Here is a 25966-nt window from a genome sequence, read left to right as displayed (position 1 = left end):
AAAGATTTTATTTTGATGTAATCTCTACAACCAACATGGGGCTCAGATCCACAACCCCGAGATCAAGTCACATGCTGTACCTACTAAGCCAGCCAGGCTCCCCAAGAATGACTTTTTAATAGGTGGTTACATAACTTTTAAATCTATTTAATAAAAACTGCCTATACTAATTTGAAATTTACCATCATTCATTTAAAAATACATAAACAGAGGCCCCTGGGAGGCTCAAGTCGATTAAGAGTCTGACTTCAGCTCAGGTCATGATCTCATGGTTCATTGGTTTGAGTCCCACATTGGGCTCTGTGCTGATAGCTCAGAGCCTGGAGCCTGCCTCGGATTCTGTGTCTCCCTCTCTCTCTGCCCCTCCCCAACTCACGCTCTGTCTCTGTCTCTCAAAAATAAATAAACATTAAAACATTTTTTTAATTTAAAAATACATAAATAAGTTCTTTAACAGTGAAAATTTGTTTTCTTTTTCTTTTTAAATCTGAGTATAGTTGACACACAATGTTGCGTTAGTTTCAGGTGTACAACATAGTGATTGGACAGGTTTATACAAATGTATACATTATGCTATGCTCACCACAAATGTAGCTACCATCTGTCACCACACAACCCTATTACAATACCATTGACTGTATTCCCTGTACCTTTTATTCAACAGTGGGAAATTTTTAATCTCATTCTTTTTTTCTTCTTGAGGCCATATTTCTGTTCCACTTTCCCCAGAAAAATATTGTCCTACTGAAAATAAAGGCAGTCCTCATTTTACACAGTGGTGCAGGACCTAACAATGTGCCAGATTACCGGGCAAAGTAATATTAATAATTAGTGGGAAAAATTTTAATTGTGACCTTAAAATATTCTTTTGTAAGAACATTAAAAACTGTCTTACTGTCAGTTACAAATATATAGGAAAATGAAAAACATAGTAAGATCAGTATTTACTTAGTACAGTGCAATTAGAAATATTGAGAATTAAAGTATTTCTTTGTAGAAAATATTATCTTGAGTAGTTTCAACAGTTCTTGCTTTCTTTTGTCATATAACTTAGAATACAGAGAGACCATCTTTCTATGCCCTAGTGAATTGTCATACTTTTTTCTAAGTTTGGATCAGTTTCCAACATTTTATCCTTTGCCTTGTCAGCATTATGAAGAATCTCCACGAGTTCCTGTAATATGAAGTTTTTTGCCAACATCACTTCTTCTGGGACATCCTCATTCCTTTTGTCAACAACCGCTTTCCTCACTTAACTCCCTAAGTTTGCCTGCAGCAATTTCCACTGACTGTATATCTAGACTCTCTCGGATGGTGGCAGTGTTAACATACCCTTGGTCAGCTGTTTCTTCTAGTACTTCATTATGTTCTATTCAAATTTCACGTGTGGCATTATCCTTTTCAACTATTTGCTGAGTTTTCATTTTTATTAGCCAATGTCCTCTTTCAGTGATCTATTTTTGTAAAATAATACATTTGTCACTGGCAGATAACGAGGTAAAACAACCACAGGCTTTGCCGTCTGTGTGTCTTTGCTGCTTGAACTGAATAACAGATGCACAGTGACCAATCACCAACGACTTTGAAAGAAGAAATATGATTGGTCACTGATAATGATGCTCATCTGTTATTCATGTAGTGATTTGTAGATTGAGGAGCTGGGGGCAAAATTTGTATTTTGTGCAGTTACAGTTAATATACCATAGTGATTGAAATTTGAACCCTGTTTAGGGGATTGGTGTTATTTAAGCATGATAAGTGAAATTCCTGCATGTTGGGTCCATTCAAATAAAGAATTATCTGTATATTTTTATACTTGAAAAAAATTTTTTATTAATCACCTCTTAAATTTGCAACAAAAACGTACATAAATTAAAATTTAAACTATTTTATGTCCTGGATTCTTAAGTAGAAAAAAAATTATGGGCTGTTTAACATTACAATTATTATAATTGATCAAACAACATAAATGTGTTTAAATTAAAAGTAAAAATTTCAAAAATTATTTCAGTCTGATGAATTGGGCTATTTTCTTTTCATTAGACCATATACCATTGGCTAAGTATTGCTTACTGTTGGAATGAGACAGAGTTTAGAATCAATGACATTCTTGTTTTTCATTTCTACAGATAAAATCCCTGAGAAAATGTGTTCACACAGACAAACAGATGGAAATGAGAGGAATTTTATTATAGCAGTGCCACTCATTTTGTGGATTCTTTCCAAGTTATTTGTCAAAAATGCTCTTTGACATTTGCTAAAAACAAGGAATTTGAAAACTTCTGACTTGCAAAAGTAGTTGTTACCCAGTCATTAGAATGTTCACTCTCTTATTTTCCAGGAGGCATACCAAAAAGGCTTTGCCAGATTTATCAGCTTCTGGGCAGCCAGTTACACACCTGTGTTGATTGTGTAGGTACAACTCCTAAGGACACTGTTCACATTGCACTCTACTTGAGGGGAATGAGCTGGAATCGGTCAGTGCACAACTTTCACAGCTGTATGTGGTGGCCTTATAAATTATACCTACTATTTACTTAGCAACTTATTTAATCCAGTGTGTAAATGAAGTATGCAAAATTTCCTGTATATATCCATCATTTATACACATTGATAATGATATCACAATTAGCATATCAAACATTTAATGACATAGCAGTATTTAGTGGAAAGATGTACTAATATGGTAAAAACAAATAAAATAGTTATTTTTAGAAACCAAGAGTCTTTTAGAAAGTGAAGTGTGATGTCAAAAGGCATCCAACTCCATGCCAAGCTCAATATCTGCCAAGAGTCATTTATATCTCATCTCCATGGTGGCTCTTTATTTCCTTAAGACTTGAATTCACAGATGGCACATTTGTTTCCTCGAACAGTGTCATTAATTTATTTAATTTATGAATGCTAATTATATGTTTCTGAGTGCATCAGATCTATTAGCATTGCAGTGGTCTCTTTGATAAAGCATGTGGTAAAGAGGAACTGCTCTGGCAGTACCCTACAGGACCTGTTCTTCCCTTGGCAAGTTGAGGCAGTCTAACATATACTAAGATACACTGTGTTTGGCCTTTTTTAAAAATGAGATATAATTGACATGTAACTGACATACACTGTTAAGCAGTAATTCATAACCAATAAATATCAGGCAATGGAAGCAAGAGTTTAGTTGGCCTATACAGCAATCTGAATAACTGCACAAATGACAATACAGTGAATTCTATTATTCAAGAATCATTTATCACATGACATTATTATTCTGGAAGCCCCTACTCCTTGCCTGGGTGGCTCAGTCGGTTGGGTGTCAGACTTTGGCTCCTGTTCTGAACTTGCAATTCATGAGTTTGAGCCCCTTGCAGCTGTACTGACAGTTCAGAGCCTGGAGCCTGCTTCAGATGCTGTGTCTCCCTCACTCTGCCCCTTCCCCCCTCTCAAAAATAAATAAACATTAAAAAATGTAGAGGCCCCTACTCTTAGGTGGAGTCTGTAACATTTTCTATGCATCAAACTTGGCATCATAGCCACAAACTTCAGGACAAATATGGAAAGAATGCCCCCTCTTCAATCAGTCACAATAACACCAAGAATAACATCACTATCAGTTGTGAAGGACAAGCTGTCTATAATTACAATTTACTATAAAGTTCATAATTTTTTGAAGAAATGTTTACAATTACGAATTTCCAAATTAAGGTTTTGATGGAGAATTAAGTGTAAATACCCTTTCATTATAATAGCTTTCATATGTAACATTTTTATGCCACATCCTATGCACTCTCACATTTGTAATTTTATTTTATCCTTCCAATAATGTTATGTTGAGAAAATATTGGTATTTTCTGTCTTACATATCAGAAAACTAAGGATCAGAGAAATTTTGGTACTTCCTGAAGGCTATATGTTATAAAAGTGGCAGAGATGAAACTTGAGCCTGAAACAAAAATCTCATATACTTTTCCTCTCTACCAAACTGTTTACCTGAGGTTGAAATAGTGAACCTTTTGTTTTTCTTCCATTTTGGGCCCAACATCCATTCTTCTAACTTTGCAAAAGAATCACCTGATGCCCTTGTTAGAATACAGATTCCTAGGTCTCCACCCCAGAGACCTGGTGGTGTTTGTGGGATGCTGCATAACTATGATCCCACATAATTCAGTTGAGACTGACCTGCAGAATTAAACTAAAACCACCCAAACGAGAACAAGCAGATGCTACTTACTCAGATTTTGCTATAGCAACAGAGTAAGCCCCCATTACTTGCCTTTGGGAGAGGCTCAAAGGCAGGCAGAGGAGTGGGAAAGGTTTATAAAACTGAAAAAAAGGGGGAAGGTATGTTCAGACTGGAGGTTTCTGGCCTGGGAAAGCTAGAGGCAGGCTGCTAGAAGCAAGGGGTGTTTTATGTGATTGGTTTGGGGAGCAGTTGGCTTTCTCTGGTTGCTCCTGAGTTGGAAGTCCAGCAAAAAGAGGGAACTTGGCAGTCCTTGAGGATGTCCTAACTGTTCTGGTCCAGATGCAGAGGTTATGGTTTGGCTTCCTGAGCTTCTTATGTGGTTCAGAGTTGTGTTGTCATACATAGTTTGGCCATTGTCCACTTGTATATTCTGTCTCTCAGACCATACTTTGAGAAACACACTGGGCCTCTGATGTTCATTTCATCCTGGTCCCTTTCCTCCCTTACATGGCTAGACTGTCAGCTCCCTAAGAGCTCTAATTACCAGTGCCTAGCCCTATCAGACACTCAATAAAAACTTGCAAATGAATGGATGGATGCCGTCTGTGTAGCAAATGGACGTCTTTATATGACTGGACTTGCTGTCATCAGGAAGAAAGACTGGAGGCTGCTTCTTCAGCTACTCTGCTCTAAATATGTGAACTTGAATCCTTGACCCTGGCTGCTCTCAGTTTATCTTAAAGCTTCCAGGTTAGTCCGTAGTGTGCAAATCAGCCCCAGGGGCTCCCTCCTGAGTTGAGTGCTCCGCTGGGGGCGGGATGATGTTGGTGGGAAAGCGACACTTATTCTGGCATTCTGAAGGCAACCTCAGCCCCAGACCTTTAAGGTTTGCTGCACACTTTCCCCTCCATCTCTCCCTCTAGGGCCTGGCCTGTGAGAGCTACTGAAGGAGGGGGAAAGGGCATCCCTCTCTCAGCCTCCAGATGTGGACTGCAGAGTGTCTAGAGAAAAACGCTCGGGGGTGTGTGCTGTGAGGCTCAGACCTAAGGAAGGAGCAGAAAGCTAGTCGCGCAGGCGGTCTCCTCGGAGCTGACTTCCCACCTGCTGCAGGGGGGAACGGCCGGGAAGGGGCTGCAGCCGCGTGCCCGGCCGCCCCGCCCCTGCTCGCAGCGCGGCCCCGCCACCGGGGAGTTCCCGCGAGTGGCCCCGCGCCCAGGCCGCGCGGGGGGCTGTTGGGCTGGAGGCGGGGAGCAGCCAGGGCACCAAAATAGGAGCCGCTTGTGGGCTGGAGCTGCACTAGCAGGCACCCTCCGCCGCGCTTCTTCCAAAGATGGTCAGAGGGTCCGGAGGCGCCCCAGCCCCCGCTCGCCGCTAGCCCGTCGGCCCGCACCGTGCCCGGGAGCCGCCGCCGGAGGTAGGTGCGCTGCGGCGCCGCCGCCCGGGGCCAGCCCGAGGGGAGCGAGCGGGGCCGAGCGCGGGAGAGCGAGGCCGCGCCGCCTCCCGAGCCCGCCCGCGGCAGGGGCGCGGAGACAATGGCCGCGCGGGCGCCGGGCCGGGCCGAGCGCAGGGCCGCCCGCGTGCCCTCCCCACACCTGTGCTGCGTCCCGTGGCGGAGGGGACGCGGGCACCGGCCCGGCGGGCGGCGCGCGGCGCCCTCGAGTCGAGTCCCCGCGCCAGGCCCGGGGCGGGGCGGTCTCCGGGCGGGAACGCGGGCCCGGGGCCCAGGCGCGGGGCGCGCGGAAACCCCTGCGGCAGGCGCGGGGGAGGGGGCGCAGGGATGGAGGGACAGCAGCCCGGCAGCTTTCTTTTCGCTCCTTTCTTAAGCCGAAAGGTACAAGGTTTCCCTTTTCCAAGATTTCTTCATTTCTAGTTATATTTCGATCGCCCCCTTTTTGGCATCTCGAGACGACTCCCAAGGGAGACGGAGCTAGTGAAAAAGGTTGAATTGGGGCCGAGCCAAGACGGCCAAAGTCCGGTCTCTATTGGGGTGACCCGCCCGGACACTCGGTTTGACAAGCGTGGGTTCTCTCTCTCCGACCGCCAACTAGGGTCGGATTTCGGAGACTGGGTGAATGGGGTAGCAAATCAATATTTTTTATTTAAAGGACTACTGAAAATCCTAGGGGCCTCATTTCAGGCTCAAAGTGACCCCAAATTTAGATTGACCATCACATAAATGACGAAATAGTGTATCCACATTTTGCATTTGTGACTTAGTCTAGCTTTAGAGTATCATCATAAGGATTGGCATATTTAGCATTGATTATTTTCAGTAATATGCAAAATTGAAAACACATTTATTTCATGTTTATTGCAGCCATGGCTCTCAAAGGACAAGAAGATTATATTTACCATTTCAAGGATACCACACATCCAGTGGATTTTCTGGATGCATTCAGAACATTTTACTTGGATGGATTATTTACTGATATTACCCTTCAGTGTCCTTCAGGCATAATCTTCCATTGTCACCGAGCTGTTTTAGCTGCTTGCAGCAATTATTTTAAGGCAATGTTCACAGCTGACATGAAAGAAAAATTTAAAAATAAAATAAAAATCTCTGGCATCCACCATGATATTTTGGAAGGCCTTGTGAATTATGCATACACTTCCCAGATTGAAATAACTAAAAGAAATGTTCAAAGCCTGCTTGAAGCAGCCGATCTGCTGCAGTTCCTTTCAGTAAAGAAAGCTTGTGAGCAGTTTTTGGTAAGGCACTTGGATATTGATAATTGTATTGGAATGCACTCCTTTGCAGAATTTCACGTGTGTCCAGAACTAGAGAAGGAATCTCGAAGAATTCTGTGTTCAAGGTTTAAGGAAGTGTGGCAACAAGAAGAATTTTTGGAAATCAGCCTTGAAAAGTTTCTCTTTATATTGTCCAGAAAGAATCTCAGTGTTTGGAAAGAAGAAGCTATCATAGAGCCTGTTATTAAGTGGACTGCTCATGATGTAGAAAATCGAATTGAATGCCTGTATAATCTACTAAGCTATGTGAACATAGATATAGATCCAGTGTATTTAAAAACAGCTTTAGGTCTTCAAAGAAGCTGCCTCCTAACCGAAAATAAGATACGATCTCTAATATATAATGCTTTGAATCCCCTGCATAAAGAGATTTCTCAGAGGTCCACAGCCACAATGTACATCATTGGAGGCTATTACTGGCATCCTTTATCAGAGGTTCATATATGGGATCCTCTGACAAATGTTTGGATTCAGGGAGCAGAAATACCAGACTATACTAGGGAGAGCTATGGTGTTACATGTTTGGGACCCAACATTTATGTAACTGGGGGTTATAGGACGGATAATATAGAAGCTCTTGACACAGTGTGGATCTATAACAGTGAAAGCGATGAATGGACAGAAGGTTTGCCAATGCTCAATGCCAGGTATTACCACTGTGCAGTCACCTTGGGCGGCTGTGTCTATGCTTTAGGTGGTTACAGAAAAGGGGCTCCTGCAGAAGAGGCTGAGTTCTATGACCCATTAAAAGAGAAATGGATTCCTATTGCAAACATGATTAAAGGTAAGTACAGATTACATTTATTCTCTATTTTTAAGTGTTTTTTTTTTTTAAAGTTTATTTTGAGAGAGACAGAGACAGTGCAAGTCGGGGAGAGGCAGAGAAGGAGAGAGAGAGAATCCCAAGCAGACTCTCCACTGTCCGCACAGAGCCTAATGGGGGGCTTGAACTCATGACACTGAGATCATGACCTGAGCTGAAACCAAGAGTCGGATGCTTAATCGACTGAGCCACCCAGGGGCCCCAATATTTTTTAAGGGCTTGAAGTTAAGACCAGTGATCTAAATTATCGTGCAAATAACTTTAAAAGAACTTTTCACTTTTGGAATGCTACCTAGGAACTATAATAGATTATACAAGTAATTGTGGACAGAATGTTCCAAGTAAAAGCATGGTATAACAGTCCCCAACTTGTTTGAGGTTATGTGATCAGAATATGCTACTCAGACTAGAAAAAAATCATTTATATAAGAAAACAGTATAACTCATTCTACTTACTCTTCAGCCTGTTTCAAGCCTAGGTCTTGCTTCAGGTCTTAAGAATATATATTTAAGTCAAAGTCTAAATGAAGGGAGAAAGCTGGGTAGTTTTATTAGTTTATACTTAATTTTTTTTTTTTTTTGCTTGCTTACTCTTGAAATTGAATCCTTTTCAATCCTGCTTTTAAATATTCAGCTTTCTCCCTCTCATTATGTGGTCATCTCTCTTTTAAAGGGTCTTTCATTAAAACTTTGAAAGGTTTGGTCCCTGTAGAGTGTAACAAATTACATTCTCTCAAAAACTGGAGACAGATAGCCCCTTCTTTTTGTGATTCAAGTCTTGTTTCATAGAGTAGAAGATAAGGCAGATCCCATACCCTCCCTCATGTGGTCCACACAGCCAGGTGCACTATTGGGTCTCAATGTCTGTCTGATAAACACTGTATTTTCTGCTGTGTCCAGTACTATATTAGCCTTGCTCTCCTTCCCTCCCACTGGCAGAAAAGTTAAGCTGGAATCTTAATTACATTTATTCATTTGTGCTGGAGAGTTGCACAAAAACAACTGGTAGGTTGTTACTAAATTTGTGTCATTTTATCCCAAATGTTCCTTCCCAGGGCTTTCTGTTTCTTTTTTAACACTAGGGAGGGTGTGGGAATCTGACCTGGTCTGGGAATCTGACCTGGTGTGATCGTTGGATGACAAGCAGGAAGCCTGAGAGGCCGGATGGTCTTGTGATCAGGCACGTTGCTTCTGAAGCCAAACTGCGGTCCAAATCCCAACTTTCCACTTACTTGCTGGTGTGCTCAGGCAAATTGTTTAATCTCCCTGTGCCTCGGTTTTATGGTCTGTACAGTGGGGGTGACAACATTATATAGCTTAGGGTTTTGAGAGGATTAAATGAATTTATGCACGTGAAGTGTGTAGAACAGTCTCTGGAGCAAAGTAAACACTCAGTAAGTGTTAGGTACTCTTGTCATTATTCGTTGTTCATTATTGTCATAATAAAGGTCATTATAGAAGAACATGTCAACTTTGATAGAACAAAAATATCTTTCATATTAGGGGCGACTGGGTGGCTCAGTCGGTTAAGTGTCCCACTCACCATTGGTGAGGTAGAGCCTCACGTCGGGCTCTGCGCTGACAGCATGAAGCCTGCTTGAGGTTGTCTCCCTCCCTCTCTCTCTGCCCCTCCCCTGCTCGCTCTCTTTCTCTCTCTCTCAAAATAAAAAAATAAACTTTAAAAAGGTGTCTTTCATATTAAATCATGCCCATTCTCCTGCATGCCCGAAGGTTCTGTCGCAGTAGGTGATAGAGCGGGAGAAGGGGGAATAAGGCCCACTACTGTTGCTGCTCTGGTTTTGTGGTTTTGGACTCTGCCTGAGCTTGACCGCTGATTCCTGGTCTTCTCCCCAGGATGTTCCTGAAGGTTGTCATGACTCCTTTCCTACTAAAGAGACAAAGAAAGTTCAAATATTTTAGCAGCTATTGTCAACGTGGAAAAGTTTCTGCCAATGAGATAATGAGATAACAGTTCCAGTGCTTTCCTAGTGAAGAGCATATTTCTGTGAGGATGAAAGTTTATTACTTTACTGCAATTTTGTTAAATCATGTTAAAAAATTTTTTTTGATGTTTATTTTTGAGGGAGAGAGACACACACATGTACACACACACACACACACACACACACACACACACACAGAGTCCCCAGTGCCCCTGGGAGAGGGGCAGCGAGAGAGGGAGACACAGAATTCGAAGCAGGCTCCAGGCTCTGAACTGTCAGCACAGAGCCCAATGCAGGGCTCAAGCTCACCTACTGTGAGATCATGGCCTGAGCCATAGTCAGACACTCAACTGACTGAGCCACCCAGGCACCCCTGTTAAATCATGTGTGAAACATGCTTGCTGAAAAGAAAATGCTTCAATGGTGCGTCCACTGTGAAAGAAAGCCATTATCTGTTTTTTGCCTTCACCTTGAGTAGAATGGGAGACCCTCATGCACGGAAGCCCCCCATCCCAACCAGCTGGGCTTGAAATTTCAAAGTTTTATTTATACTTTGACATTGAAGTTTTGATTCCTGATTGTAACTAATTGTCCCTGGGAAGGGTAACACTGTGTCAGTCATGAGCAGCTTTGGCCAGTGCTGATTTTGAGTTTTAAGTTTCTCATTTTTCTAAGTTGCAAGAGTAACGTTACTTTTCCCAGTTTGTTTTGTTTTGTAGTCATGAAGTGAACTGGCAGCTTCCCCTGGTGATCAGAATGTAAATTGGGTAGAGTCAAATTTCAAATTCATTTCCTTTTTTGGTTTAGGGATGTACAGAGAAGAAATAAATACTTGGCTGAAGTTTAGGAGCTCCTGACTTTTTTTCCCTCTCTTATCGTAACTGCCCTGCTTTTAAACTCACTTTTGTGTTGGAGTAGAAATACACAAGGAGATTGAACTGCACCCAGCATGTACCAGTGGTAAATAAAAGTTGTTTGAAAGACTAAACTGATGTATTCAACGAATCTGATGTCTTCCTTCCCTGCCGAACTCATTTCTTCCTCCTCATCTTCCTAGGGCATCAGGGTGTCCTGGTTTTCTGAGCTTAGGACCTCAGAATCAGTTTTGTTTGTTTCTGGCACAGTCAGTCATCAAGGCTTATCTGTGCGTCTTGTCTCCATACCCAAAGCCCCTCCTAAATCAGGCCCTCAGTACTTTGTACCTGGGCCAATACCTAGATCTTTCTGACTCTGTCTTCTGCTTCTCCCTTCCTCTGCTTAAAAATCTTAAAAATCCTGCTGAATGAAGTCCACATTTCTTAGTTGAGTGCCAGGATCCTTTGTGATGTGGCTTCAACTTATGATGTCGGCTTTAATTCCCACACGACAGCCCCAGGTTTGCCACGGGCCCTTCCGTGTGCTGGCATCAATCCAGGCCTCTAGACATTGCCCACTAAGCCTCTGCGCTTGCCTTGCCCTCTGCTTAGGATGGCTTCCTCTCACCTCTACCTGCCACAGTCCTACCTACCGGGGTCCAGGTCAGAGTCGGCCACCTGCTATCAGACTTCCCTCCTCAAAGCAATGTCTCCTTGCTCTGAACGTTCACGGTGTTTCTGTACCCTGTGTTCTAACTATTGGTGTAAGTGTCTCACCCTCTTTTAAAAGAGTGCAAGGAGCCTCTCTTGTTCATTCTTCTATCCCTCATAGCACCTAGCACAGGACCTTGCATCTACTATCAGTAATAACAGAAACAATAAACTGAGCCCAGTATTCAGTGTGATTTTAATTAACACACAGGCGTAGGAAATGCAACTGCCTGCGTCTTACATGAAGTTATCTACGTCATCGGCGGCCACTGCGGCTACAGAGGAAGTTGCACCTATGATAAGGTCCAGAGCTACAATTCAGATATCAATGAATGGAGCCTCATCACCTCCAGCCCACATCCAGGTAATAAAATACTGTTTCAAATAGTACATGTTGTACAGCTAAAAATGGCCTGGAAATAGAAAATTCTAGATTTATAGCAGACTGCACATGGGTGTAATTAAAAGGCTCAAAATATTCATATGCCCATCCAGCCATAATCACAGGTAGTTCCAATTAGGTCACATCTACAAGTGCTTTCCCCGATGTCTTTACGGAATACATTTTAAGCCTGTGTGGTTAAAAGTGGTAGTTTCTTTTTAAAATTTTCTAGATTCTTTTTATTTAAAAAAATTTTTTAATGTTTATTCATTTTTGAGAAACACAGACATGGTGTGAGTGGGAAGGGGCAGAGAGAGAGACACACACACACAGAATCCAAAGCAGGATCCAGGCTCTGAGCTGTCAACACAGATCCCGACGTGGGGTCAAACTCATGAACCGTGAGATCATGACCTGAGCCGAAGTCAGATACTCAACTGACTGAGCCACCCAGGTGCCCCCAAATTTTCTAGATTCTTTTGTTGTGTTTCCTATTCCTCTATTGTGTGCTTTCTTTCATTTATATGCATTATATAAAACACAGTTTTTATAGACAGTTAAAAAGCACTAGTCTGTCAAATAGTCGGGAAGATTACTCATTGATTCAGTTCAACAGGAGATGGTTTCTTCTTTTTAGCATGTTCTGTTTGGGCGCCAGTAATTATTAAGCACTCACTCCTATGATGTACAGAACCCCATGCTGGCCTTACTTTGACAGTCATGAAGGGGACATGTGGTCCATCCACAAGGAATGGCCAGCCTTCTGCCTTCTGTGCCTTTGTTCTTTGACGTGTCTCTTTGATATATGTTTAAGATTTTTCCTTAGGTAAGATTCATATCACCGTATCACTATACTACTTTGGATGATTTTCCATATAGCATAAGGTTTCTATGTGAGTCACTGGTGAGCATAATTGGAAATTCCCAAGCTTGAATCATCTGAGAGTGATAGCAGTTGTTAACCTTCTTGAACACTTTCTGTAGGTCAGCTACTGATTAAGCACCTTACATGTCGTATTACCTTAAATTCTATCTATAACCTTACGAGTAGGTATTGTTCACCCCCATTTTACGTATTTAGAAATGGAGGCTAGAAAGGATAAGGTCACACAGTTTGGAAGTGGCAGACCAGGATTCATTTAAGCAGTCTGATTGTATAATCTGTGCTATAGCCACGAAGCAGTCTGTCTCTTCTGAAGGGACCAGGCTCTCCTGCTTTTGACCAGTTTCATCTGGCAGTTGAGGTGAAGCGCACTGAATCTGGTGCTGCATATCCATATGTCCTGGGCTTTGCATAAGAAGAGACTTCGGCCATAGGCTGGCCTGGCTCTGAAGACATGGAACAGGTAGCCTATCTCCTAGCAGCCCAGATGTAATTATCGCAGACTCCCCACCACTTTCTGTTATGGTCAGCGAAGTTATAATGGAAAGTAGTAATACTGGCTTGTATGGAGTAATAGCTAACTTTTAGTTAGTAAGTATGCATCAGGCACTAACTATTCTAATAATTTTTTATGTCTTAATCTATTTAAACCTTACAGCAATCCTGTGAGCGAGGTACTACTATTATCTCATTTTGCAGGCCACTGAGGCACAGACATGGTAAATGAATTGCCTAAGGTCCGCTAGCTAGTGCTTGTTAGAGATGAGGTTCAAAACCAGGCAATCTGGCTGGGAGGCCATGTTCTTAACAATTGCACTGTTATCTCATTTGATCTTCGTGTTAACCTTATCAGTTAGATATTACTTTGACATCTTTACAAAGAAATCCAATATATGAAAACTCAGATTAACAAATTAGAGGGCAGTTGTTTACATTACAAATTTAATATAAATTTCATAAAGGGTTCCTTTAAAAATAAATGTCCTATAACATATTTAAGTAGCATATGGCTTGTTAACTGCTTGAAAGGGAGTCTAAAAGATGTAAGCGAAAGCATGAAAATCCATGGCCAACTGAAAAATCAGTCAGAAATAAATATTAAATTAGAGTACAAATCAATGGGATCATATAATTCTGTTTGTAAAGTTTTGCTTTATATTGGACTTTTTTGTGACAATGTAAGAAACAAAGGTAGCAAATTAACATGCTGCCTGGTATGTTCTTTTTGGGGTACAGTGTTTAAAATATTTTTAACTGACTTGCCACCAATATTTAAAATTCGGTAGTTCTTAAATAAAAATCATGATTCCTGGCCTTTAGAAAAATTATAATGACCTCAGACCACATTCCTTTCTGTCAGCAATCACTGGAGCCAAGTAGTGGCTGTTCCCTTTTAGATGGCACTTTTTTTTTTTTTTAATTCATTATCTCAGTGCTGCATGCTTTTTTTTTTTAATATGAAATTTATTGTCAAATTGGTTTCCATACAACACCCAGTGCTCATCCCAACAGGTGCCCTCCTCAATACCCATCACTCACCCTTCCCTCCCTCCCACCCCCATCAGCCCTCAGTTCGTTCTCAGTTTTTAAGAGTCTCTTATGCTTTAGCTCTCTCCCTCTCTGACTTTTTTTTTCCTTCCCCTCCCCCATGGTCTTCTGTTAAGTTTTTCAGGATCCACATAAGAGTGAAAACATATGGTATCTGTCTTTCTCTGTATGACTTATTTCACTTAGCATAACACTCTCCCGTTCCATCCACGTTGCTACAAAGAGCCATATTTCATTCTTTCTCATTGTCAAGTAGTATTCCATTGTATATATAAACCACAGCTTCTTTATCCATTCATCAGTTGATGGACATTTAGGCTCTTTCCATAATTTGGCTATTGTTGAAAGTGCTGCTATAAACATTGGGGTACAAGTGCCCCTATGCATCAGCACTCCTGTATCCCTTGGGTAAATTCCTAGCAGTGCTATTGCTGGGTCCTAGGTAGATCTATTTTTAATTTTTTGAGGAACCTCCACACTGTTTTCCAGAGTGACTGCACCAGTTTGCATTCCCACCAACAGTGCAAGAGGGTTCCTGTTTCTCCACATCCTCTCCAGCATCTGTAGTCTCCCGATTTGTTCATTTTAGCCACTCTGACTGGTGTGAGGTGATATCTGAGTGTGGTTTTGATTTGTATTTCCCTGATGAGGAGCAACGTTGAGCATCTTTTCATGTGCCTATTGGCCATCCGGATGTCTTCTTTAGAGAAGTGTCTATTCATGTTTTCTGCCGATTTCTTCACTGGGTTATTTGTTTTTCAGGTGTGGAGTTTGGTGAGCTCTTTATAGATTTTGGATACTAGCCCTTTGTCCGATATGTCATTTGCAAATGTCTTTTCCTATTCATGGTTGCCTTTTAGTTTGGTTGACTGTTTTCTTTGCAGTGCAGAAGATTTTTATTTTGTGAAATCCCGATAGTTCATTTTTGCTTTTAATTCCCTTGCCTTTGGAGATGTATCAAGAAATTGCTGCGGCTGAGGTCAGAGAGGTTTTTTCCTACTTTCTCCTCTAGGGTTTTGATGGTTTCCTGTCTCACATTCAGGTCCTTTATCCATTTTGAGTTTATTTTTGTGAATGGTGTAAGAAAGTGGTCTAGTTTCATTCTTCTGCATGTTGCTGTCCAGTTCTCCCGGCACTATTTGTTAAAGAGACTGTCTTTTTTCCATTGGATATTCTTTCCTGCTTTGTCAAAGATTAGTTGGCCATACTTTTGTGGGTCCAATTCTGGAGTCCCTATTTTATTCCATTGGTCTATGTGTCTGTTTTTGTGCCAATACCATGCTGTCTTGATGATTACAGCTTTGTAGTAGAGGCTAAAGTCTGGGATCATGATGCCTCCCGTTTTGGTCTTCTTCAAGATTACTTTGGCTATTCAATCTCCCAACAAGTAAGAGTCCAGGATCAGATGGCTTCCCTGGGGAATTCTACCAGACATTTAAAGCAGAGATAATGCCTATCCTTCTCAAGCCATTCCAAAAAATAGAAAGGGAAGGAAAACTTCCAGACTCATTCTATGAAGCCAGCATTACTTTGATTCTTAAACCAGACAGAGACCCAGCAAAAAAAGAGAACTACAGGCCAATATCCCTGATGAATATGGATGCAAAAATTCTCAATAAGATACTAGCAAATTGAATTCAACAGCATATAAAAAGAATTATTCACCATGATCAAGTGGGATTCATTCCTGGGCTGCAGGGCTGGTTCACCATTCGCAAATCAATCAATGTGATACATCACATTAATAAAAGAAAAGATAAGAACCATATGATCCTGTCAATCGATGCAGAAAAAGCATTTGACAAAATTCAGCATCCTTTCTTAATAAAAACCCTCAAGAAAGTCGGGATAGAAGGAACATACTTAAACATCATAGAAGCCATTTATGAAAAGCCCACAGCTAATATCATCCTCAATGGGGAAAAACTGAGAGCTGTCCCCCTGAGATCAGAAACACGACAGAGATGTCCACTGTCACTGCTGTTGTTTAACATAGTGTTGGAAGTTCTAGCGTCTGCAATCAGACAACAAAAGGAAATCAAAGGCATCAAAATTGGCAGAGATGAAGTCAAGCTTTCACTCTTTGCAGATGACATGATATTATACATGGAAAACCAGATAGACTCCACCAAAAGTCTACTAGAACTGATACATGAATTCAGCAAAGTTGCAGGATACAAAAGCAATGTACAGAAATCAGTTGCGTTCTTATACACTAATAGTGAAGCAACAGAAAGACAAATAAACTGATCCCATTCACAATCACACCAAGAAGCATAAAATACCTAGGAATAAACCTAACCAAAGATGTAAAAGATCTGTATGCCGAAAACTATAGAAAGCTTATGAAGGAAATTGAAGAAGATATAAAGAAATGGAAAAACATTCCATGCTCATGGATTGGAAGAATAAAGTTAAAGTGTCAATACTACCCAAACTTATCTACACATTCAATACAATCCCAAACAAAATTGCACCAGCATTCTTCTAGAAGCTATAACAAGCAATCCTAAAATTTGTATAGATGGCACTTCTGTGCTCCATGTCACCAGTCTCTCCCATTCCTATCACATCATGGACCTGGCATCCGTGCCGTTGCTCTTCTTACTCCCAGCCTGCTTCATTCAACTGGTCTGTTAGCTCCTTCGCCCTTGAAGGCATAGGGCCTGCCTCTGCTGAACTGTGGCGAGGTGTGCCTCTTACACACTTTCAGAGCGCCTCCTGAGGAACATAAAATGTCAGTTTCAAGTCTGCCTTACAGATCTGTAGCTTAGACCACAAAAGAAATCATGACTACTCTTATTTTTAAAAGGTACTATAAATGTTATCTTTTTTTTTTTCTTAATGCCTTTGAGGTCGGTGGTTTTCGTTTTTTGTTGTTGTTGTTGTTTTTTGCTTTATTTTTTTAATGTTTATTTATTTTATTAAAAATTTTTTTAACATTTATTTATTTTTCATAGAGAAAGAGACAGAGTGTGAGCTGGGGAGGGTCAGAGAGAGAGGGAGATACAGAATCCAAAGCATGCTCCAGGTTCTGAGCTGTCAGCACAGAGCCTGATGAGGGGCTTGAACTCACAAACTGTGAGATCATGACCTGAGCTGAAGTTGGATGCCCAACTGACTGAGCCACCCAGGCACCCCTCATGTTTATTTATTTTAGAGAGAGAGCGCAAGTCGGGGAGAGGCAGAGACAGAGGGAGACACAGAATCTGAAGCAGGCCCCAAGCTCTGAGCCATCAGCACAAAGCCCAGTGTGGGGCTGGAACCCACGAACTGTGAGATCATGACCTGAGCCAAAGTCAGATGCTTAACCAACTGAGCCACCCAGGCGCCCCCCCCTTTTTTTTAACGTTTGTTTATTTTAGAGACAGAGTGCAAGCAGGGGAGGGGCAGAGAGAGAGGGAGACATTTTTTTTTAATTCTCTAATGTTTATTTTTGAGAGAGAGAGAGAGAGAGAGAGAGAGAGAACAAGTGGAGGAGGGGCAGAGAGAGAGGGAGACAGAATCTGAAGCAGGCTCCAATCTCTGAGCTGTCAGCACAGAGCCTGACATGGGGCTCGAACTCAACGGACTGCAAGATCATGACTGAGCCAAAGTCAGATGCTTAACCCACTGTGCCACCCAGGTGCCCCAAGGGTGGTGGTTTTGTTTAGTTAAAAAACAGGGGACTCCAGTTCCATTAAATTAAAGATAACATTTATTGAGACCTTACCTCAGGAAGGGTACCATTCAAGTTATTATGTAAGACACAAAGATGGTTAAGAGTGAGTCTCTACTGCTATAGGAGCTCAGAATTTAGAAGGAAATATACATACATAACAGGAATATAAGACAGTTGTAGAAATAAGTGCCATTAAAATTGAAGGTAGAAAGAGCTTGAGAATAAGGGGAATCTGAAAATCTTAGAAGGCTTCCAGGAGTTCACTGTTATGATTTAGTCCTTAAAGAATGGATACAATTAAGGTATTTTTTGAGGGAGGAAGTTAATGATGGGAGGCAGAGGGGCAAGTTCCAGGTATATTCCAGTACCTGGGAGTGGATGTATATGATGGGATGTGAGAGGGTAGAATGAGAGAGTGGATGGGAGAGTTCAGTGGAGGAGTGTACCATAGAGGGCTTTGAATGGCAGTTAGGAGAATTTGAAAAATGGTGAACTAACAAAGGTTTTAGAGCCTTTCAGAATAGATTAGGAGAAGACCAGAAGTCTGCTGAAACTGTTATAATAACCCAGGTGAGAAATGCTGAAAGCCTGAAGCATTAGGAGGTGAAAACAGGTAGATATGAGGAATATTATGGATTCACCATGGGAAGGAGGAGGTGGTGGGAACAGAAGAGAGGAGCTGAGTTGGAACTTAGTTTTGTAGTTAACTGTGAAGGACTGGTTGGATCACCCAGAAGAGCTGTCCAGCAGGCAATGGGAAGTGTGGGTCTGCGGCCCAGGAGGAAGAGTGAGGCTGACTTTAGAGATCTGGGTGTCATTTGCTTGGAGGTGATGACTGTGGGTGTGGAGATGGTTGAGGTGCCCTGCAAGGGTGGGACTAAGTACAACTAAGGACAGAGTCTTGGGAAACAGCACTAGTTAAGGGATGAGCTGGGAAAGAAGAGTGTGGGAAGAACAGGGAAGAAGCAGGATGTGATAAAGAAAAAAACCTATGGAGAGCCTTGTCAAGTGGGGAGAGAGTTCTTTCTGGCTCCGCCATTTATTCACATGACTGCTCTTGGGCAGTGGCTTAAGCTCTTGACTTTTACTTTCTAGTAAAATAAAGAGGTTAAATTACATAAGCTTTACAGGTCTTTTCAGTGAGAACAATCTTAGGAAAAAGTTCTAAATATTTCAGTGTATACTGAATACCTGAAAATATCATGGTTGTCTCAGAGCCCCTACATGGCTTTATTCATATCATTCATGGAATACTAAATACAGACTGCTATGGATTTATAGTGAATAGTTGTGTGTAAACTTTTTGAGCCATGACAGATGGTACCATTCTTATACTTAGTTTGAAATTGTTCACTCGTTCATTGGTCCAACAGAGGTTTGCTGAGTGTTTCCCACATGTTGTGTATAGTGTTAGGTATAGTTATGGATAGTGCTGGGAGCTCAATAAACAAGGCACAGTTCCTCAGGCTCAGTAGCTTCGTAGAGTGACCAACAGAGAAAGAGGCCGTTACAGCTGAGGAAGAAAAAGTTTCCATCAGCAATAACAGAGCATTATGTTGTATTTGGGTAATGGGAAAAAACCCAAGAATCACCTTATCTTAAACATTTTCCTGCTATAGGAAGATAGAGATACTTAAAAAAAATTTTTTTTAAGTTTACTTATTTTCATGGGGCACCTAGGTGGCTCTGTTGGTTGGGCGTTCGATTTCAGCTCAGGTCATGATCTCGCAGCTTGTGAGTTTGAGCCCCACACATCAGGCTCTGTGCTGACAGCTCAGAGCCTAGAGCCTGCTTCAGATTCTGTGTCTCCCTCTCTCTCTGCCCCTCCCCTGCTCGTGCTCTGTCTCTCTCTCCTTCAAATATAAATAAACGTTTTTTAAAAATTAAAGTTCATTTATTTTGAGAGGGAGAGAGAGAGCACGAGGAGGGGAGGGGCAGAGAGAAAGAGAGAGGAAGAGAGAATCCCAAGCAGGTTTTACACTGTCAGCTCAAGAGCCTGATGCGGGGCCCAAACCCATGAACCGTGAGATAATGACCAGAGCCAAAATCAGGAGTCGGTCGCCCAAATGACTGAGCCAGCCAAGGGCCCCTTGTGATACTGTTCTTCACATAAGAACGACAAATTGGGGATTTTTTTGAAATTTAAGAAAGGCCTAGTGAACTCATTGTTGAATCACTTAACACCAATGGATAAGATTTCTGAGTCATCATTAATTTTCATGACCATTTAATGGAATGATTTCTCTAATTTCACAAGTACTGAAACAACTAAATTCTATAAAAAATTCTGCATGTATATAACTAGAAAGTAACAAATGGGGTTTTTACAGGTGGAAGAATTCTTATTTTCCTGGATGTCAGATACTTGAGAACAACAAAGCACAAATGTCCATCTTCTGAGATTTTTCTTGGCCTTCACAACCTAGATAGCAGAAACTTTACTGATAAGAATGTACTTGCATCCTTAAAGGGGAAATCACATTTTTGATTGTACATTCTCTTTCTAAAGAAGGGTTGATAAGCTTTTTTATTTTTTGTTTTATTTAATTTTTTTTATATGTTTTTATTTATTTTTGAGAGAAAGAGAGAGCGTGCGCGGGGAAGGGGCAGAGAGAGAGAGGGAGACACAGAATCTGAAGCAGGCTTCAGGTTCTGACCTGTCAGCACAGAGCCCGACACGGGTCTCGAACTCATGAACCTCGAGATCATGACCTGAGCTGAAGTCAGACACTTAATCGACTGAGCCCCCAGGCACCCCATAAGCTTTTTTAGCGTATAATGGGAGTGCATATTTGGGTACAGAGGGTACAAAGTACAATTCATTCATTGATCCAACAACCTTTTATTGAGTCCTTAAAAGGTTCCAAACACTTGCCATTCTCCAGCTGGGATGGAGTAGTGGGCAGGACACAGGTCCTATGCTGACCGAGGGTCGAGGGACAGTAAAGAAGAGACATCAGATAATGAGAAGTGCTGTGGAGAGCATTAAAACAGGGTGATGTGGTGGAAATGCCTGACTGGCTACTTCAGGTTGGGCGGTCAGAGGAGGGCCCTCCAAGGAGATGATCATAAGATGAGACCTAGATGACAAGAAGGAGGCAGCTGTGCAAAGACTTGGGAAAAGAAGAGTTTCTAGACGTACGGAACAGCTCAGTGACAGCAAACTGACGTTAGTGCTCCTGACTAACGTCAGGAGCTGGAAGTATTGAAGTGTAATCCTCTGGTTGCTATTCCCAGAGAATGAACTCACAGGCCAGTAGTGGTGCTAGAAATAGGGATGTGGAAGAAGCCTGGGACTCAGCATGCCTGTGACTAGGGTGAGGGAGGAGAGACGCTCGCTTGAGGCACAGAACTGGAGTCCCTCCGCGAGTGAGAGCAGAGCGGCCTTGTGTTTTGCGCTCTAGGCCCCTCGCTGGCCTCACCCGAGTCACAGTCCTGGGAAGGGAGAGGACGTGAGGTTGCAAAAGAGCCTGATGCCTTGAAGAGCCAGCAGGTTTGCATGTGGAGGGGGAGACACATAAAATGGGAAAAATTAAAACAGCACAGAAGGCTTGCCCACCTAGAGGCAGACTCTCAGCCCAGGATCCAGCCCTCACACAGCAGCCCTCTGCCTTTGAGCGTCTTTCACGGGGTTCTTAAGATGATAGACTGTAGTTCCCCACTAATCTGGTTGTGCTTCTCTAACTCCTGGTGTCCTTAACTTGACGAGCGCTGTGAGAGAGGCAAGCAGAGTCATCCATGCGGCACCCGTGGCTGCAGAGGCTACAGATGATAGGGATGGTGGTAGGGATGGCCGCTAAGACCTAGAGGAACCTGCACTAGTTACCTCGTGCGTCTTTGTGTCAGAACGTCGGAGAGACCCTACAACTGTTACACGTGGATGTAGAATGAAAGGTGTCTGTGCTGGGGAACTCTCAGAAGGGTCTGAGGATGAGCTCTTCCCTGGCATCCTGCAAAGTCAGATTAAGGATTACCTGAGAGAGAATGGCTGGACAGGTAATCTGAATCAGGTGATCGGGGATGGATTTCATGGCTCAGTGTTGTGGTAGAGGAATCAAAATGTCAAGACTACTCTACTTTTGTCTGCGGCCTTGTAAGGGATCATTATATCATCACCCTAAGGAATCTCTTTTGTTCATTATCCTAATAAAAATTTGCTTTTTTCTTTTTAATAGAGTATGGATTGTGCTCAGTTCCATTTGAAAATAAGCTCTATCTAGTTGGTGGACAAACTACAATCACGGAATGCTATGACCCTGAACAAAATGAATGGAGAGAAATCGCTCCCATGATGGAAAGGAGGATGGAGTGTGGTGCTGTCATCATGAATGGATGTATTTATGTCACTGGGGGATATTCCTACTCAAAAGGAACTTATCTTCAGAGCATTGAGAAATATGATCCAGATCTTAATAAGTGGGAAATAGTGGGCAATCTTCCAAGTGCTATGCGGTCCCATGGGTGTGTTTGTGTGTATAATGTCTGACTGAATCCATAGAAATGACCAAGTAATCACTGTGTAGTGGGAGAAAAAAAAGAATTCAGGGTTTGGAGTCCCTTACTTATTATTGTGTCCGGGCACATAATGGGTAAATTCCCATGCCTAACCCCCACTCTTCACTTTAGTACAGTGATTAATGGTCAAGAAAAATCCTATGTATATTTACAGTTGAATCAGTAAGGTTAACACCCTATAATCTCTGCTTTTCAAAGGTAATATGGAATGTTGGACACTTGGTAGAAGGTAAAATACCTTTATAGTGAAATTTTCTCCTGGTAGCATCAACACTGGTGTAGGTCAGAATCATTCTGTGGAATGAAATGTCTCCTATGACCCTGTAATGTACTAGTGTCTATTAAGGTTCTGTTTAGCTAGCAAGGAATTTGAAATTCAAGGAGGGAATCTTCTCTACCTCTACAAAATCAACATTTTAAAACAACTTTTTTTTTTTTCACCATTAGACTTATTTAGAATGTGGACTGACTTTGAGTTTTCTTTTCTTTTTAGTGTGTATAATTTATTGTTCTTCTTTAGTTACTGACAGCAAGAAGTATACAAGATCCTGTGCAAGAGATTATTACTGTTGAGAGTTTACAAACTAAATTTAAAAGAATGGCACATCTGAAAAATTGCAGAGAAAATAGTCAAATATTTGCTGATGCTGAGAGCTATTTTTAATTTTCAGCTTTGATGTAAATTGCTAGTTTAGGTGTCTTTAGTTCAAGCATGCTATGAAATCCTCTTTATTCTTAAGTATAGGTATATATCTGCATACAAAATTGAATTTTAGAGCCAGAAAGCATGTAGAACAGTTGTGACATAGTAAAAAATACATTGATGAGAAGAAATTTGCATTCATTTCCCAGCTGTGCCACTAACTAGATTTTTGTAACTTGAATCGAGTCACTTAACCTCTCCTCAATTAGCGCTTCATGACCCATGCACTTTGGGTCATAGATGTGCCTAGATGTGGAGCCCCATATCCCTTGGGGCAGCCAGAGGTAGCCTGGGTGGCTGAAGCTTCTGGGCAGAAACGTCTTTGCCCACTTTCCCCAGTGTGCCTACAGTATTACCTTCTGTGTGTGCCAAAACTTGAGAAAAGTTAGGAAGCATTCCTGAAGTTATCTGAACTTTTAGTGATCTGTTAGACCATCTATCCACACTCTTCATCCTTTTAAAAAGACAGTAATTATTTTTAACTTTAAATGTGGAAGTTGAAAACTGCCTAGTGCTTCTGATTTTTTTTTCTTTTTTTTTTTATAGAAAGAGACTGTTTAATGCATTCATTTCAGATGGCATTTTAAATAGACACAACCTTTTGGGAATGCAATATGCTACTACATAGAGGAAGCCCCCAAAAATGACCGTATCTTTGTCCCATAAATTCTACTCCTAGATTTTAACCTAAAGAATAATATAAAAACAAAACAAAAAAGGTAAATGCATGAGGATGTTTATGTCTGCATTATTTATAACAGCAAAGAATTGGAAATAATCTACATGTTAAGGAAGAAAGTGGGCTAAGAAAACAGTGAAGTATTATACTCCCACTACAATAATTATTTGGAAGACTGTAAACACATGGATGTGTCTGTGATATGGTAAGTAACATAAGCACAATACAAAAGAGAATGTGCACTATGTGACTTTGTAAAATCTTTTCGCATGTAAAAGGTAATATGCAAACTGAAATCCATTGTGTTAGTGTGGGGGGAATGTGGAATGATTTTTAATTTATTTAAGTGTTTTTCCTTAATATGACTTTGTGTTTTCAATAAAAATAAGTAAATCACAATATATGTGGTAGAATTGCTGGAATTTTGGGTGAGTGAGTCAAAGGATAGTCAGAATTAGTGAAACCACAGAATTATAGACTATTCCAATCTGAAATTGAATTATAGATTATTTGATTGCTTTCAAGAACACTTAGCTGGACCAGTAATGTGATGCCCTGTAGCACTTTGGAGATCTGTTTTATGGAATAGATGAAAACAATTTAAATCACCTTCCCCTGCTTTTAGCTTATCTAAGTCCTATAAAACCCTGATTCAAGTCCAACCTCTGGGAATTCTTTCCTGACTGCTTCAGCCACAGTAAAACTCGCACTGTCACATTTAAAGAATTTATCATTTATATATATGTAGTATATATCATTTCGAGATCATGGATCACATATGGTTATTTTAATTTTTTCAAGGCCTAGCATTTCATTTGTATATCCAGTGTACTTTTTTAACAAAGATGATGGTATCTGTTACTTTTATGGAAAAGCATTCCACAGGTGCTTGAAAGACCTTGAAAATAGTTTGTGACTTGAAGCATTTAATTTGCTCCTCCTATTTTCTATCAAATTCTGTTTTTGGTATTGCTTTGTGCACACAAGAAAGGATTAAGGAAGGTAAGGTAAACATTTATGTCAGAATTATCCCAAGTTCCAAATCACTGTAGTGTGAATGAAAAGTATCGTACTATAATTAAATGCAAGCCATTGGTTTGGGAGGGCCAGCACTGTTTTGCAAAATAATTAAAATTGTGGAGATGATTTTAAGTAGATGATTTTGAGGTTAATACTTAAGAGGACTCTAAGTATCCAAATTTTAAAGTTAATGTTTCTCACAAGTCATATTTTTAGTTTTGAGCTGCAACGAAATAGGGTCAACATCAAGAGTACTTGCTTAAAGGCACATTAGCCTTTTTCCCCCTCATTCACATACATAAATGCTGGTGTTAAGGAATGAATGTTTGTGTCTCCCCAAATTCATAGGCTGAAGCCCTTATCCCCTATGTGACTGTAGAGGTAGGGCTTTATGGAAGTAATTAAGGTTAAGGAGGTTATAAGCGTAGGGCTCTGATCAGATAGGATTCGTTTCCTTGTAAGAGTTACCAAAGAGCTTTCTCTTTCCCTGCCTGAGTGAGGATACAGCAAGCAGCATCTGCAAACCAGAAAGAGAATTCTTACTAGAAGCTGACTCTACTGGCATCCTGATCTCAGACTTCCAGCCTCCACAAACGTAAGAAACATTACTATTGTTTAAGCCACCCAATGTGGTGTTTCGTTATGGCAACCTGAGCTGGCTAATGTAGCCTGCAAAGGAGATGGTGCTTTATATGATGCAGTTAGGTGCTGAATCAGCCAGGAGTAGACAGGCTGTTCCCTAGACAATCCCCCTGCCTTCCTCATACCCCTCCACCCAAAGCACTCAGAAACCCCCATTTTATTAGTATGAAAGTGTCTGAAACTCTAGAAATACAGTTTCATTTTTCTTAGATGATAGTAGATGTAGCTAGGGGTTTCATCTGTCTAGTTCTTGCCATGACTGCATCTGTACTGATGCCCTAACTCCCTCCTTACGGGGACACCTGTACTTCGGCCATCATAGCATCTCATCCCCAGCCATGGTGATGAGTCCAGAGCTGTGGTTGGCCAAGTTCCCAACTGAGCTGGTTTGAGTGGATATAACTAATACACAGAAGACAGCAAGTCGGGTTGGGGGGGGTGACACTGGTGTCTTGGTTCTAGGCCTTCTTGATGCAGCTCCGTGTCTGTCTTTTCCACACTTTGATTATGTGAACCAGTAGGTCCTTTTTTTGTTTTGATTTGGGTTTCTGTCTACTGCAACCAGTAGAGCTCTAATATCAAGCAAATAGTGAAATATAAATATTTTTTTTGGATAATGCGTTAGTGTTCTATTGCTGCAGGAACAGTAACAAATCACCACAAACTTAGTTGCTTAACACAGGACA

General features: G+C 41.4%; 1 protein-coding gene across 3 annotated transcripts in view; it reads left to right on the top strand.

The window, feature by feature from the left end:
* KLHL23 (kelch like family member 23) overlaps nucleotides 1–24017 on the top strand; it is a 33345-nt gene extending 9328 nt beyond the window's left edge. The window contains exons 1-4 of one of the 3 annotated variants that reach the window (XM_049616060.1): nucleotides 5265–5582; nucleotides 6486–7700; nucleotides 11459–11611; nucleotides 21897–24017. In XM_049616060.1, coding sequence (XP_049472017.1) covers nucleotides 6488–7700; nucleotides 11459–11611; nucleotides 21897–22207 — 1677 coding nt within the window. In that variant the 5' untranslated portion in view covers nucleotides 5265–5582; nucleotides 6486–6487 and the 3' untranslated portion in view covers nucleotides 22208–24017. Of the gene's footprint in view, nucleotides 1–5264; nucleotides 5583–5913; nucleotides 6000–6485; nucleotides 7701–11458; nucleotides 11612–21896 lie in introns of those variants that run through there. The other 2 variants (XM_049616062.1, XM_049616061.1) reach the window with 2 other exon arrangements.
* The last annotated feature ends 1949 nt before the right edge of the window (nucleotides 24018–25966 follow it).

This window comes from Panthera uncia, assembly GCF_023721935.1.
Source record: "Panthera uncia isolate 11264 chromosome C1 unlocalized genomic scaffold, Puncia_PCG_1.0 HiC_scaffold_3, whole genome shotgun sequence".
Taxonomy (NCBI): Eukaryota; Metazoa; Chordata; class Mammalia; order Carnivora; family Felidae; genus Panthera; species Panthera uncia.
This window is presented reverse-complemented; position numbering and strand designations above follow the sequence as displayed.